General features: G+C 37.5%; 1 protein-coding gene across 11 annotated transcripts in view; it reads right to left on the reverse strand.

Annotated features, from left to right (window-relative positions):
- LOC125241849 (ras GTPase-activating protein raskol) overlaps positions 1-17,669 on the reverse strand; it is a 217,887-nt gene that overhangs the window by 43,959 nt on the left and 156,259 nt on the right. The window contains exons 1-2 of one of the 11 annotated variants that reach the window (XM_048150524.1): positions 13,858-14,025; positions 9,110-9,474 (exon numbers count right to left, since the gene is read on the reverse strand). The exons of 7 other annotated variants lie outside the window; for them this stretch is intronic. In XM_048150524.1, the coding sequence (XP_048006481.1) occupies positions 9,110-9,311 (202 nt within the window). In that variant the 5' untranslated portion in view covers positions 9,312-9,474; positions 13,858-14,025. Of the gene's footprint in view, positions 1-83; positions 213-9,109; positions 9,475-13,799; positions 14,026-17,669 lie in introns of those variants that run through there. 3 more of the 11 variants (XM_048150523.1, XM_048150522.1, XM_048150519.1) reach the window with 3 other exon arrangements.

The raw sequence follows: 17,669 nt of genomic DNA on the forward strand, positions 1-17,669 counted from the left end.
TCTATTACTTGTAAACATTCTTATAAGTAAAGGGCTCTACATACTCCAACTTTGTAATTTATAAAAACTTATTAAAAATATACCTTATCCAAGTCCGATAAATTCAAAATTAATATTAAATAATAATTTCAATCCCAGTAAAGTATAGCACATTTCACTTCACATTAGTAATCACATCAAGCGGCGACCGAACAAGTTCTGATTCAGAATCAACAAGAGGGCGCGCGGCGGCGAAGGCGGTCGGAGGAACTTTGTTGACAAGCGCGAAGCGTGCACCGCCCGCCATGTTTGGAGCCTTCGGCTATCTCCGCTGGTCTTCGGCTACGTGGACTAGCTCTGTCTCACTCGCACTCTGGCTCTACAAAACAACATTGCATGGCGATGTTAACTCACTGTTAACTGTAAAACTGCGTACACTTCGATGACAGTTTGTTTTGGATTATGAACTAGATAATAATAATGTAGCATTGCATTTCCATATAACTTTCGATGATCACGTACCTAATCCAATTTTGTAAAAATAAGAACTGAGCGCAAATCTTTGCATTTGCATTTTAGAACTCTACATAAAGTAGGTAGTCAGAACAAGCTAAGTTGGCAGCAATTATAATAGTTTTGGTCTGTATAATAAGTTTGCAATAATTGTGTTATCAAAATCGCTATGAACATAGCTTGATCTGACTATAAAAGCATAGAAACATGGAACTGAAAAGGGTAGCAAATTGTGTCCTTTATGCACACGCTGTTATTTGTCCTATACAAATCGTTGTCAACTTAGCTTGGACCGATATTTTAACGAGAAACGGTGCCGCGGTGTATTGGGATTTATTTAAAAGTACGGGCGGGCGGATAAACTGCATTAAAACAGTCAGTGTTATGTGTCAGATAAGTGTAGCAGCTATTTCCAGATTAACACTTAATTCCGAATTTTCTAAATTTCACATCTTCATAAACAACAGCAGCTATTAATTTACTAAAACTGTATGCGTACTTTTCATACGTTATTGCAGCGCGTTTTTTTTTGTTTCAGATATCGCCAATTTAATGTTGGTCTCAGCCGTGCATTCTGTAGGTAGCGAAGGTGAAAGGCGGCACGGTTCCGATTGGAGTGGTGGTCGGAATAGCTCCCTTCTCGGTCAGTTTTTGCTAGCCGGAGGGCGAATGGTAGTAGCTGGGGAACCGGTGATGGCAAATGTGTAGTTACTCGAATGGAGGGACTTATTGGAAGAGAAAGATTACCTATGTAGATGTTAGGGGAAAGGGTCACATTTTTTTCATCAAGTCCTTAAGATCCTATAGATTTAAAAAAATCGAAGGTGTGAAGGGTTAACGTATATATTTAACTAGTTACTAGATTGTCGTTATAGTCATTATGGTCCTATTTAAAGTTGAAATATTTTTATGTAAGGATAATTGGACACCCGATTTTAAGATTGAAAGTTGAAACCATCCGGTCATGCGTACAAATAACTATCAGATTTAGTAGTAGCACAATCACACTTTCGTGTTCTATGTTTTTACTAACCCCCTAACCAACCAAGGGCCATACATTGACGGCTAAAAGTGGTAAATTAGACTAGGAAGCAAGATATCATTAATCTGACATGCTCGAGTAACTTCACAAAGCCCTCTTGGGCTCCCCGGCTACAGGTACACGTTTAAATCACGACGCAGGCTTGGCATTATGCGCGAGGCGATCGCGCCGGTCATGAACCTACTTAACTGGTTCTTGCCAGTATTGTTCTTGGGCCAGAACAAGGTAAGGAGGCATCACGATTGTGTTCAATTGCCTCGCGGGACCACGTGTTCTGTTTCGTAACCCGAACGTTAAATTTATGAATTACATACATACATATAATCACGCCTGTGTCCCATGAAGGGGTAGGCAGAGCACATGAAACTACTCGTTTCAGTGCCACTCTTGGCAATTTATGAATTATGTTTTTATTATTAAAAATAATAAAAATATTAATGACCCTAGATAGAGGCCACAGAACTAGATTTAGAGCGGCCGAGCGTGTCTTATTTTGTAGTGAAGTTGTTACTTGCCCATGATTTTAAATATGTCTCAGGCCCTGAGTGTTCATAATTTTTGTGTTGTTGCAATTAAATATCACGTAAAGAGGCATTTTTAATATTTTTGTTGACTTCAACTTACAAAAATTGACGCCCGAAAGCTGCAAGCTGCGATTAAAGACGGACAAAGCAGTGGATTTTACGGAGTTCATTTGACACGCTAAGTAGATATGTACGTTTGCTTGATCTATGGTATATTTGACATCTGTGCTAGAGGCCTAGAAATACTATCTTATGTGGATTAGCGACGTAATTCGGTAGGTACGAGTAAAAAACCGGCTGTTCAAGCATGAAAGACTTTCCGAATAATCAATTAAAATTTTAACTCAACATCATGTAAAACATCATGTGTTTTGAGGCTTTTGTTGTTTACTATTGTTTTTCAGTTTTTCTATATATTATTTTTCAGGTTGACAGTCGAGAAGCGGTAACTTCGTTTAGGTTTCAAAAAAAACTAAATCGAAATTGGTTCATCCGTTCGGGAGCTACGATGCCACAGACAGACACACACACAGACAGACAGACAGACAGACACGTCAAACTTATAACACCCCGTCATTTTTGCGTCGGGGGTTAAAAATTTTGGTCACTCTACATTTTTAGCAGTCAATTTCGAAGGAAGAAATAAAATAGGGACAAAATAAAAAAAAATCGTGGTCGTCCGGATACTCCGGATTTCCAAGATAACAGGATTAATGAAGTTTAAGAGAAATGATAGTAGGTATAGGTACCTAAGGGAGCCAAGTATTCTTTATATCCGTGCGTATTCCTAGTTTTACCTTTTTCACTCTACTAAACGCTGAGCTGACATTCTGAAATTCGGTTCGAAGGCTGTTTGTGTTCCAGTCGAGTGCATGGGATAAGCCTCACAGAACATCGCCACAACCTGGTTGTATATTTTTAGTTTTTCACCGAATAAAACGCGTTTGAAGAGTTTGAACGCTATAAATTTTGAGAAATTTATATGTGTGTAGTATTTTTTAACCCCCGACGCAAAAACGAAGGGGTGTTATAAGTTTGGCGTGTCTGTCTGTCTGTCTGTTTGTCCGTCTGTCTGTCTGTCTGTGTGTGTGTCTGTCTGTGGCATCGTAGCTCCCGAACGGATGAACCGATTTTGATTTAGTTTGTTTTGTCTGTAAGCTGAGTTAGTCGGGAGTGTTCTTAGCCATGTTTCATGAAAATCGGTCCACTATGTCGCGGTCGGGGTTTTTTTCAAAATTCTATTTTTTATTGATTTATATGTGTAGATTAAGATTATAATATATGTAATGAATGAATTATTAATAAGAGCTTGTAATTAGGCCTACATGAATAAAGTATACAGGACATATTTTTAATATTACCTCAAACTTTAACAATACCATCAAGGTTTTAGTGCTAAGATAAAAACCCATACAACAAGTAATTATAAGTTTGATCCTAACTGCCAGAGCGTAATTACTAGAAAAAAAATTGAGCAGCATTGTATTGCGTGCCCCTAAGTATTTGACATCTCGAAGCCGCGGAACTAATTGACGTCAAGTCAGCCAACCAAAACCGGCCAAGTGCGAGTCGGACTCGCCCACCTTACATTTTTCACTACAAAAAAAATATAAAAATTTTGGCCATTTTCTATAATTAATATTCATAAATTTAAAAAATAATACTTTCATTTTATAGAGGTTAACAATATACATAACTATTCCAAACAAGTCGATAGCATAAATAGTTCTCGAGATATTTAGAAATGTGACACAGACACACGGACAGATCGGCGCCATAAGGGTTCCTTTTGTACCTTTTTGGTACGGAACCCTAAAAATAGCAATTTATTGCGTGCTGAGTTATTTTGTATGAAAATTTATTAAAACATATGTTACGTAGGGCTTATAAACATTTAAATATGAGGTAATTAATATCAAAAATACAGTTGATTTGAGTTTATGGACATCGGGACGTGCAAGAATCAGTTTATGAAGAAGAGAATATAATGCTGTTTTAATTATAGAAGGTAAGGGCCAGTTGCATCAACCACATTTGACAGACGCATCATCGTCAAGCAGCAAACGTCTATGGAACTTCCCATACAACAAAATTTAAGCAACGCTTTAACGGTGACAGACGGTTTGATGCAACCGGCCCTAAATGTATAAATTGTTCCTGAGTCATGGGTGTTTTCTATGTATGTATGTATTTGTATATTATATATATCGTTGTCTGAGGACCCACATTACAAGCTTACCGTGGAACTCAATCAATCTGTGTAAAAATGTCCTATAATAAAAACAAAAACAATTACTTAATACGTACTCATATGACGTAATTTAGGTAGCAAAATAAAACATTTTCTATTACATTTCTCCTAATACTACCTTTATTCCTTGCTTTTTATGGTGCATTACTTTTATAGATGAATACATTACTCGTATATCGTATAGTATACATTAAAAACATCGAAAAGTTAACTTCCGATTAGCCTCGACCGGATAACGCCTACATATTAGAAGTTCCGCGCTTCCGCGATACATGTACCTACATGGCCGATTTCGTGTTTATATTACTTTATAAAAGATTCAATACATTCAGCACTAAAGATGGTTGTATTCGAATCATGAAATAGAGCTATCTGAGGAATATCTGCTGGTAAGTAGTAGAGATGTGACACGACTGTCCTTCACTCCCTCCTTGAGTTGAGACCTAACCTAACGCAATAACTATATGAGTTGTAGGTAATTGTTAAGTAAAATATCGTAACTAACCTATTTTTTTTCTGAAAGGCTACAAACCACCATAAATATGATGAAATTGACTAAATTAAATTTTAAACCGTAAAAAAATTCCTACATAATTAGATGGTACCTACATGTCAGCGCTCATTAGATCTAAATAACTAAATCAATATAAACAGCATCTTAATTTTTATTGGGAACAAATACCTTATTAACTCTTAACATTGTGAAACTTACGTACAATGATAGAACATGTAGCGCCATCTACCGTCGAGTGGCAAAACTACATTGTTACAAAGACGCATAACAGATGGCGCTACTAGTAACTTACTGTCCGTTTAGCTTACTTGACTTAGCTGACTTACCTGAAACAATAAATTAATATAATATGAAAATATGTAAATTACTATGTAATAAGAAAACAATTCAACCTATGATGCATTTCGATTATTTTCGATCGAAAGACATAATGTCAGTATAATCACTAAAAATAACATACAAAAAATGCCTGTTGAGTTAAAATTAATTCGTTTATTTAGGTTTTTAGGGTTCCGTAGTCAACTAGGAACCCTTATAGTTTCGCCATGTCTGTCTGTCCGTCCGTCCGTCCGTCCGTCCGCGGATAATCTCAGTAACCGTTAGCACTAGAAAGCTGAAATTTGGTACCAATATGTATATCAGTCACGCCAACAAAGTGCAAAAAAAAAATGGAAAAAAATGTTTTATTAGGGTACCCCCCCTACATGTAAAGTGGGGGCTGATATTTTTTTTTCATTCCAACCCCAACGTGTAATATATTTTTGGATAGGTATTTAAAAATGAATAAGGGTTTACTAAGATCGTTTTTTGATAATATTAATATTTCCGGAAATAATCGCTCCTAAAGGAAAAAAAAGTGCGTCCCCCCCCTCTAACTTTTGAACCATATGTTTAAAAAAATATGAAAAAAATCACAAAAGTAGAACTATATAAAGACTTTCTAGGAAAATTGTTTTGAACTTGATAGGTTCAGTAGTTTTTGAGAAAAATACGGAAAACTACGGAACCCTACACTGAGCGTGGCCCGACACGCTCTTGGCCGGTTTTTTTGTAGGTACATCAACTATATGGCGGCAACGCTACTTGCCACTGTAATTTACATGCACACTGACATTTCCGGCTTGCGACACACTTTTCACATGCGATAACAACTTTAGAACCCAAACACCAGCCCAACTCAGTACAAAATTGCGCTATTCCGTGTACATAGGTACTCTTATTTTTATAACTAATTTATAAAATAAAACTATGAACTGAAATTGGGGTTATGGAAGTACATACATGTTATCTCACAGTGAAAGCTGTCCTTAATGTCATTATAAACGCGATGTTTCTTTTAGATGCAAAGCAAAACCCTAATAATAATTAATAGGTAAGGTACCTACATGACAACCAAACAAATATTCACGAAGCAGTGGCGTAGCGGGACTGGATTATTTTTGTTTCAGCCGGCATACATAACTTTATTTGACGTTCGTAAGCGCATTGTACAACAATGCTTAGTACTTGAAAAATAAACTATATTTACAGTCAAGTCATAAACTTTCAGGATACTTAGCCCAGTTAAAAAAACAGGTTTTTGGTATGTATCGGGTATGTAAGTTTACTTAATTGGCACGCCTTATGTGCCTGTACGTAATAGGTATATGTGGCGATGAGTGCAGTAGTGATCTCACGAATTGTATGCGGGCACGCGTCAGGGCGTTGGTTGCGGCGTACTCGCTTCACACTGCACTGAACTACTTGAAAGTGAAGTGACCTCAAAGTAAGCCGCCGTTAGAGTTTTTCGTACACTCTCTTCTTTAGGGGTAGTAAGAATATTTTTAAATGTAATATAGGTAGAAAATGTATATGTATATGCTGTGCCACATCCAAGTTTGTAGTAATTCACAATCTATAACACTGTGTTTTTATTTGGATTCCGAAGTCCATGACCAATCGATAAAATAAACTTGTCAATAAAATAGATTTACTTGGTGGATAAACGACGCATCTGAAAACATAGATATTGGGCCGAAATCATATCCTTATCAAAGTTATATTATAAGTAGTAGCTTATCAAGTCATCATTTACAAGATATTCTGCAGGTATACTGCTCTAAAGCAAAATCCCATAAATAACAACAATTATCGTCTCTAGTGCTTTTTTCCTGATCTTATAATAAATAAATATTATAGGACATTCTTACACAGATTGACTGAGTACCACGGTAAGCTCAAGAAGGCTTGTGTTGTGGGTACTCAGACAACGATATATACAATATACAAATACTTATATACTTACATAGAAAACATCCATTGAAGATACAACAAAAGAATTATAGGATGTGGTGTATACTTAAGGTATATTAAATATCTCGTAGACGTAGGTAGGGATTTACAACCCGTTCGGCTTCCTCTCTTAATTGATGGTGCACACAAAAACCAGCCCCCGCTAACGACATTGCATGCCAAGGATAATCCCACTATACCGGATTGACAATATCGATGTTCGATAGTCTGTACGCGCAATAAATTCCCTATCGTACATATATGTAGCCAGTGCATGTACAGGGGCTTCGTTGTGTTAATTGGCTGCGAGTAATGGCAAACGAACAGTATATATTTTAGTGGACTGACATTGTTACTGACCGATTCCGAGTAGGTATCCGTGTAAAAGGATTCAGGCAGAGCTACATTACACAAGCTGATGTTGATGATTTAAAAAAAAAGCTCACACGAAAACGAATAAAACTATTTAAAGCTGTAAAATGGAACGGAAGCATTATTTGTTCCCGGTAGGGTTGCACAAGCATTGTGTCTAACAAAAGATCGTATGGACTCAGCTAATTGGTGTATTCTGATTCTTATTAGCTTGTGATTGGGGTTGGTGTGCTGTGTTGTGTATGTTTTTGAGGCAGCACGTAAGGGACGGGAGGCAGGAACCGGATGCGCGGTGGTGCGCCCGCGCCGCCGCGACACAGGTGCGCCAAACGCACGCGACCGGAATCGCTAACATACGACGTGATCTAAACTAAACGCAAACGTTTGACGTCTAGGGACTCCAAATTACAGGGAGTGAGCGTGGAATAACAAAAATCTACCGGCTTGGGGCGAGTGGCTTTGATAAAGCAGGCAATTAAGACGGTACAGGAGGGGTCAATTCTCCATACAAACGCTCTCGACTATTTCCTCCCTGGTTTTTGAAGATAGAGCAATGATTTTTTCAACACAGATTATAATTATTTTTATCTTTGTTCTGAATGGACAATTTTTTTCGATAAATCTAGTTAATAACACTCGTATATTTAACTAAAATGATCGTTATTACGACTAAAAATATATCAAAAAAGTTATATCGATCGTTACGCATCCCCTTTTCGCTCCTGTAACGTCTTAATGCCAAATTGGTCGATTTCTTTCTCTCTTTGTTCCCTCAAAACTGTTCTAAGCGATCTTCGTGTATCTATCTCTACACCTTGTAAGTCAAAGTCGCCCGCCGCCGCCGCGTCTGACATGTGTGTGTTAGGGATAAACCCAAAAACTACTGAACGGATTTTCATGCGGTTTTCACCAATGAATAAAGTGATTCTTGAGGAAGGTTTAGGTATATAATTTGTTGAGATTTTGTTTAAATTGGTTGAAATATTACAATATTTGCTAATCAAGTCGGACAAAATTCCGCTGGCTGAGAGCTTTAATCGAAAACGCTGCCCAAACCGTTTGAGCTATATCAAAAACAATGTATGGCGAAATCGTGTCTCTCTTATATATCTACAAAATAGTCCGCGATGGCATACCTATGTCTATCTTTTACGGATAATTTACTATAACCATTTTTATGATAACCCCGTGCGTAGGCCGCTAGTAATGTATATGACAATTAGTATCGCTACGCGGGACTGGATTGTGATGCGAGAAATGAATGCGAATCGCGACTATCGTGACCACAAAAGCGCAGTCCGATCCCAATTACTATCACAAATACCTAATTGATATATATTCAAACATAATAATCGCAGATTAGCATTAATTTACACACATAATATCAAATTAATATCATGTAATATATGTACCAAATCTCTTGTTATATTTATGGCATGTGATGTGAGCATAAACATATATGTGTAAACTAGGATAAAAATATATAAAATTAAAAACTCTCGCATTGGCAGCAAAATACACAACTAAGTAAAACTAAAAATACTAAGTACCTTATCTACTGTGTTTTATTGCAAAAAGTTGTTATTATTTAATCACCTGCAATGTACAATTGCATACATTTTCCTTATTATAAAAATACGAACCATTATTTTCCTCTTGTGTCGTTTCAAAGTCCGCCAGGGACATGTTGGAGAGGTCCTCGATGTAGATCTGCGGCTGGCGGCTGAGGGAGTGGCGGCCCCCGAGCGAGTGGTAGCAGTTCTCCTCCTCGTCCGCCGCCTCCTCCGTCGAGGAGCCCTTCAGGCACGAGTGGAAGCTCCGGGAGAGACGCCGCTCCGTACTCATCGTGGCACATATCCTGACGTACCTCACTCAATCCAATACTCTGCCACTAAACTTGCACTTTACTATCAAAGTTCACGTTAGCATCACAGACACAATGTTGTTATCTAGCACTGGTACTATTATTAATCACTTAAATCAACATATTTTTTAGAAAATGCGTCACCTGTTTATAAAAAAAAATATACGTCATATACATTCGACAGCTATGGAAGTGTTCTTCGTGTATTCTTATAGCATGCAGTTCCAAGTATCGTGACCTAACCGACCGCTATCTACCATGTGTGCTCTACACACCTTCACAGATAAGACTGCATTTGTTTCATGTATTACAATATTAGTTTTTTATCGTTTGTTATCATGAAGTACCTGTAATCATACGACATCAGCGCTCCACTGAGCCAATGAACTATATGCATAATATAAACAGGTATATAGGTATGATAACGTACGCAATATTTATAAGATTGATGATTACAGTACTTAGCCTTCGAATGCTACTTAGAATCACTGAAATCTTGTATTTAAGGAATCGAATCGAAAAACAATTACGTTGTTTGGACCCTGTTTTACAATCGGAGTTTTTGCGAGAAGAACCAATTGCCACATCCTTTCAGATAAAGCGACGAGGACCAGACAAACACGTTACAGAGGAACTGAGCGGGAACGTGGGACTCGACCAAAACTGAGTTCAACGAACCGCTAAAGAATGAGGTCTTCAAATGTGACATACGGCTAATGAATGGCAGACGAACAAAGGCCCATCGCTGTTGAGCTTAAACCGCGAAGCTAGTACATACCTAGAGAGACGTTGCAGCATATAAAACTTCCTTATGTATACCTTTTCTAACAAATAAATCTAACGTATAAGCTTATGAGAAGTGTAGTATATACATACATAGCAAGACTATAAAGAATACTAAAGTTTCTAATCCAATAAACAAAATAAACATTCATTTCATTGCGTCTAACGGGAATTCTAGCTTATAGCTTCGCGTGACGAACGTACTCAAAATAACCATACCTCTTACACCATAACAATGTCTTAATTGTAGAAAAACTACCGTAATGTAAAGTAATTAAAAGATAGCGCAACGATAGTTGCATAAACCGTTTGTAGCCTAGCCCTGACCACTTTATTTGAATTACCACAGAAAATCGTAGATTTATTCAATAAATATCTATCCGATAAAACACAGAGGAACTGATATCACCCATACTGAAACTAGATAAATGCGTTTTATCGTTTCCGTATAGATAAGTTAAGATTCAAAACAATGATGAGTTGACGCTAAAGTGCTCTCGATTACTTTCAGTTTTTGCAAGTTGCACAAGAGTCGAATCACGCGAAACGCAGAGTAGGAAGAGACAGTTACGATTGCGGGCTCATCACACGTGGTTTTAATTAACACAGCTACGCAATAAGCAGCTTACACATTGACAAAAAGAGTGAAATCTTCAACGAGCTATTGTCTCGGTGGAAAGTTCCGCGTGGGAACGGGATGTGAATCTAGTCGTTCCGAGGAGAAAATCGCGAAATAAACCTTATACATGCTAACAAAGACATCGAGGAAGAGCTGTTGTGAAACGTTGAACGTCTGAACTACAAGATGTTAGTAACATGACACAAACCACCTTGCTTATTGGTACAAGTAAAATCAATGAAAGCCTTGTTACTTCTACCCAGCACTTCCCGTTTCATTGAAGGTATAGCTGCTATCCAAGAAAATAAGATTCAGAAACACGACAATGGGGAGGTAAACTAAATTTACCATCGCATATTCGCAATAGCAAAAATAGCATGTGGCCGGTGACCGTCGGTGAACCCGCGCAGAGGAAGTAAGGGCTACGTTAACATTCACACTTCGCATTTTCAGACATTAGATGGCCGTACGCACGTGGTGGCGACGAGCTGTTGCTAGGCTCCCGTCGGGGCAAACAATCTGCGCCTACTTTGCGGCGAAGGCCGTCTCAAGGTGCCAGCCCATCCGGAACGCCCAATAGCCATGGCAAATATTTTATAGTTACAACACGTTTCCATTCAACTCATTATAATTACGAACCCCCACGCTTCCCACTTCCCATACGGTTCTTATAACTGTAATGCGAATCTCTATACAATAACAAATGAACGGCGACTCGTGCACTCAAAGATAAGGCATTATGAGCGACGAGCAATGAAATGCTGAAGCTTAGTCGATATGGACGACGAAACATCGTGATAAGGGTTATAATTGCAACGGTGGATGATGAGATGAATGGGAACAACAACGTGTGCTAAATGAGAAGATGGCATGTTTGACGCACGGTTATGGAAACGAAGTGGGTCATGTTTGGCTTGCAGCCAACACTTTTAGGCACGAGACCGATATTTCCTTGAGATTAAGACTGACCAGAGTCCGGCGGCGCAACGTTCGCGTGCTGAGTTATCACAACACAGTTATAATAAAATATGCTGCGGTGACATAGACTAATTTTATTACCTTCCACTATTCACCATCAACAGAACTATTATGTTACTTTGAACTCCGTTACCGATCGAAGGAAAAAGAACAATAAAGTATGGATAAATATCAGCTGCCTAAAGTGGTAGCTTAAGTTATTAACGTCCAGCGAAGTATTGAAGTTAACATAAACATCTAATGTGACCTTTTCATAATATTACTTTTACATGCAGCATGAATATTTCTAAGAGAACTCTTCGTAGATAAAAAAATGTGGTATCTCGTAAGAATATAATATGACATTTGTTAATGTAGATAGTAGATAGGAATTTCGTAACAATACCAGTAGATAATACAATTACAAACTAGAGCTTTCGAAGTGAACTTTTACTTTCTTCAGAACAGAAAACACATATTATATTTTGTGTGAATATCGAGTATCCATAGATTAGAATAAGCTTGACTGAGAATGAAAATGAATATGTATTTCGAAATAGATAGTGCCTAATAAATAATGCAACGCTTAAGTTAAGATTTGAATCCAATTATTTTTATCGAAAACTTATCCGTTAACAATATTCTTGAAGCAGTAATTACAATATCTGGCAGCTGCAGCCAACAGGCAACGCGTGCGGCAGTCTGCTGCAAATTGCATCAATGTTTAGGCGTACGCAAACATCTGCTGACTCAATGTATGCCAGTGAAAGCTTTTATAGCCTGACCGTACACACTTCGACGGCAGCTTATGAAGGTAAGCCACACATTGTAAACGCAAGTGGCCCTAAGTAAACGTTGTCTAACTTTCGCTCGAAAAGTACTCTAATAAGAGTAATGACCAAACAGACGAGGGCAGAGTTTGAAAGAGCTTTTATTCATATGAAAGGCTGTAAATAGGTTGTTCGAGCAAATAAAACGCATCCGCCTGCGACAAGCGCTGACATCGTAACTAATGACGTGGCAGGTATAAATCATGTTTATAATAGCCGGGCCCAGGCGAAGACGCCGAAGGAAGCGGTCGATTTGCAACGGATATGGCCACTGGGACAAGTAGAGCGAGGTACTCGCTAAGCGAAATAATCTCATTCCATGGCTGATGCAGTACACCACCCACTTAAATGGTAAGACGATGTTACTGAATAGGTACTAAGTTCTGAAGCTGGTGCATTTGGTTTAGCCAATAAAATTTATTGATCATTTGATTGCCCGTTGAAACTTTTAGCGTAGTTATCTATTGGGTTTCGTAACAATCGTAACCGACAATAGTAATATTTAAAGTCAAAATAACTCATTATAATTTTATCAGTAGGTAACAGTTTTTACAACTGAATTTTAAGATATCAAGCTTTTTATTATACGTTACAAAAGTTTAGTTATTATACGTTACCTAGTTAGGCGCATTAATTTGAATGCTTCATTATAATTATAATCTTATCATGATTCAGGCAGCACAAAGTACCTAAACATATAAACTTCTGTCCTATTCATTAATTTTATAGTTATATAACGAAATATCTACCTATCCGCCATGTAAATATTCGAGTTCACAGAGCAATATGACAATCCAATCGTCATAAAAGGCTACCTATCGTTAGGAGTCCAAATTAACTGGAGATTCGTAAACTACAGTGATTTTTGATAGTAGTGAAACTAGTGCAAGGGTTAAGCAATCGTTAAAGTATCAGTGATCGACCAATGGGTGTCATCTATTGGGCATTAGCGTGACGTGCACTGGTACTTTTACCTTTCAACTTTACATTACAATGACATTAAAATAAAAATGCCGGAGCTGATAAAACGTAGCGTCAAGACAAGATATTGTATCATAATTATACTTACATATATTGTTACGGAGTTTAATTAATTATTATTTTTAACCGACTTCAAATAAAGGAGAAGGTTCTCAATTCATCGGTATACATCGATCAAAATAATAATACATAATATATTATTACTATTATTAGTAACCTTGGTGTTTTCTCTATAGGTAATTAATGAAAACGTTCCAGCTCTCAAGTGACCTCAAGTATGGCACACGATGACGCCTTACCGCTCACGCTAAACAGGTGATTAACAACGTTAACTACACTAACGAAACATCCACAAACCATCGACACAAAATTAGCCGCACCAAAATAGAGGCAAACGTCATAAAGAGCGGCCAACACTCGCGCACTGTCGCCCTACTGGGCCCGTGTCATATCCGTTGCGAAAGCCGGGTCCCTTCGGAGTCGTCTCCAGACCAGACCACAATAGACTGTCGTGTCGCACAGACTGCGTGTGTGTCTCGTTGCGCAGGCGCGGGCGCACTAACTGAGACCAAGCGAGACACCGTGCGCGCTCGCCCTCCGTGTCCGTTTATTTACTATTCAGCTTGGAAAACGAGCGTGCTCCAATAATTATCATGGTTGTATGTGGGCCGTGGAACTTCAAACAGTATTGAAGCTTGTATTCATTCAATCACGAATTTTGTAATGATAATTGACGAAATATCCGATCTCAGCCAATTATGCCCAAACATCCAACGTGTTCTAGTAAAGTTTAATTTAACAGTAATGTATGACTGTATGTTTTATCAATTTATAAACCTAAAATAGCGATTGGCATTATTAAATAACTATTAATAAGTTATAAAAGTGAAAGTCACTTCGGAGTCAGACCACTTAATAATTAATTACAAGATCAACTTAATTAATCTTGAAAAAGTCATAAAATACAGTTAATTATAATAGGCTAATAAGATTAATAACAAATTATCTGTATTTAGGTATAGAAAAGGATGTATTCTTATCTTAAGTAGCAGGTAACTGTAACAATCGTGCTGAAAGGCTGAAATATTATAAAATGTTACGTAAATAACATTCGTATCTGAAGATAGCTTTACCTTCAATGTTTATCCTGTCTCATAATTGACAACATACTGTCATGGACGTTGTATACTCTAGAATCCCAACTACTACAGAAAACGTTTGTTTACAATTTTACAAAAATTAAGAACGAAGTTCATTCATATCAGGTAGAGCCGCGGGAGCGAGGGTAGCGTCCGCAGCAACACTTGTGTAATTATTTTAAGCCGCGGCAAACAGAGATACACGATGGAATGCCGGCGGGTGTTTAAGGATAGATTTACGCTTCTATGATACCGTAAAAACATCAGTGCCGACTAGCGAGCACGAGCCTCTTATTGTGATGTCGATCGATCATATTTAAATGACAAAAAAAGATTTAGTCGTTAAGCAATAATAACTAATAATAATTGTCAATTATGCTAATCAGTCAAGTTGTACAGGATGGTTAAATTGGTAAATAATGTTATAACAGAGGTATACTACGGGTTTTGGCCGTTTAAATTATAAACTATTCAATACCGAAATGTATGTTTTTTTTTTTCAAGTAACTGGGGGCTATTCACTTTTTCCAAACAAAGAATGCCGATTTTGTGAATAAATAATATGCTTGATGTCTAAAACTTGATGTCTAAGAGTATTTAAATACTCAACCACGTTTTGGGTTGAAGTAAAGAAGTCACATTTAGGCTTGTACTTATTACATACATACAATCACGCCTGTATGTATTCCTTAAAGGGGTAGGCAGAGCACATGAAACTACTCGAGCTTCAGTGCCACTCTTGGCAATGAAGGGGTTTAAAAAAGCAGTTTATTACAAGCCTGAAAATCAACAAGTAAAATACTGAAACCGCAATGATAAAATAACTAAGTGTACAACATAGTCGTGTAGTAAAACTACTGGTAATAGAAGGCGACCTTGAGCACGGGGCATCATTGCATGCCAAGTGCACTAACGGATGCTCACTTGCTCAGGCGCAGGTACATGGCCACGAGAACGCAGAAAAACGAGATCTCATCATGGGAACGGGACGAGACTTATTGCAGTCGCAATGAACACTTACGAGCAAAAACGTGTTCGAGGAAATGTACAATTAGTTGGCACGTAGTTACATGTTAATATAAGCTAAATATAAGCTACGCGTATTTGGTAGAATAAAAGTGATATATATGTACTTGACAATAGAGTCTGGCTAATGAAAGTTGAACCCAGTAGTTTTTTTAAACGGCAACATATTCCTTGTCATCTGTCAGTGTGACTATCACTTTGACGAATTTCGGATGCATTTCGGTAAAAGTTAAAAGCGTAATCTACAAAAAATCCATACTAATATTATAAATGGGAAAGTGTGTGTGTCTGTTTGTTTGTCCGTCTTTCACGGCAAAACGGAGCGACGATTTGACGTGATTTCTTAAGTGGAGATAGTTGAAGGGATGGAGAGTGACATAGGCTACTTTTGTCTCTTTCTGACCTCCCACTTCCCTAAAATGGGGTGTGGAAGTTTGTATGGAGCATTCCGCAATTTTCGAATTCAGTGCGAGCTAAGCTGCGGGCAACAGCTAGTAATGAATAAAACCATAAAAAGTAGTAAAATAAATGCTGAAAATAAATTAGAAATAATAAAAAACCCGCCCAAGTGCGAGTCGGACTCGCCCGCCGAGGGTTCCGTACAAACTTTCTTTCAAACTACCTAGTAAAAATAATCTCATATTGGCACTAATGAGTATTATTGTGTATAGCGCCATCTCCCGGTCAATTTGCTAACTAATTTGCGCGACCTGGTTTTTCAGGGATAATTCTTTATAATGTTAACCGATTTAAACAGTTTTTACTTTATTGGAGAGAAGATGGTTTACGTAACATCTCGTATTAATTTGAAGTACGATATACATCCGCAAGGGTGGGTAAATTGAAAGTAAAAATCTGAAAAGTTTTTGTGAATTAAAAAAAGTATTCAAAATACAAACACGATTATATTTTTCCTGTAATATTTAGCATAAAACCAATGTTTACTAAAATTTTCATAATTTTTCGTTGGTAAACTTCGGAGATAAGGGGGGGGGGGGGGGGGGGGGGGAACGGTATTGTTACATTTTCCTTCAAAATTACTTTTTTTTCCACAACAAAAAAATTATAAAAAATAGCTTATTTACGTTCAATTTGAGCTCTTTCCAACGATACCCCACTTGACCTAGTAACTTGAAATTTACAGTTTGCCCCCCTTTCATTTTGGCCATTTTCTACAAATAAAATTAATATATTTAAAAATTTTACACTTTCTATTTGTAGAGGTTTACAATGTTCACAACTATTCCAAATTTCAAGTTGATAGCATTAGTAGTTCTCGAGATATTTAGGAATGTGACAGACGGACAGACAGACGGACAGAGTCGCACCATAAGGGTTCCTGTTGTACCTTTTTGGTACGGAACCCTAAAAAGTAAATCCATGTAATCAATGTGTTGCCTACGTTTTTGCGGGTTCAACTTTCATTAGCCCAACTCTAACATAGCCGAGGCTTAATTTAAGTAGAAAATGATTTCTATGCCATCAATAAATGTTTCTTGCTGAAACTTGACCCTTTGTACTTTAGATTATAATATAAAACATAGTAATATTTCGGTCCGCCTGTGAGGATATAAACATAAGGCAAAATGCTAGCTAGAATCAACATGAACCTTACCATCAATTACTTAAACAACGTTAATTTCAACATTACATACTCAATCCTAATTGTCTGTCTAAGTAAAAGCACGTGGCTAATTGGCTACGTCGTTGGAACAGTAACATAGCATACTGAGCTTCGTTATTACCGACACTACACTTTATCAAACTGCGTAGGAGAGCAACTTAGATGCTCGTGGGCGGTCAGAAGGTCTATTCTCAACAGAACCACGATGGAAACACTTGGCTTAAAAGATTTATTACGTGTATGTACTTATTAGTTCTAGTACGATCGGTTTGTTTGTAGTTTTACTTGACATTCTGCATAATATGTCAGTTTTAATTCTTGTGGAATTAACTTCAACCGAGTTCGTCTTAATCCTTCCATTCAATGAACACCAATGGCAT

This window comes from Leguminivora glycinivorella, chromosome Z (assembly GCF_023078275.1).
Source record: "Leguminivora glycinivorella isolate SPB_JAAS2020 chromosome Z, LegGlyc_1.1, whole genome shotgun sequence".
Taxonomy (NCBI): Eukaryota; Metazoa; Arthropoda; class Insecta; order Lepidoptera; family Tortricidae; genus Leguminivora; species Leguminivora glycinivorella.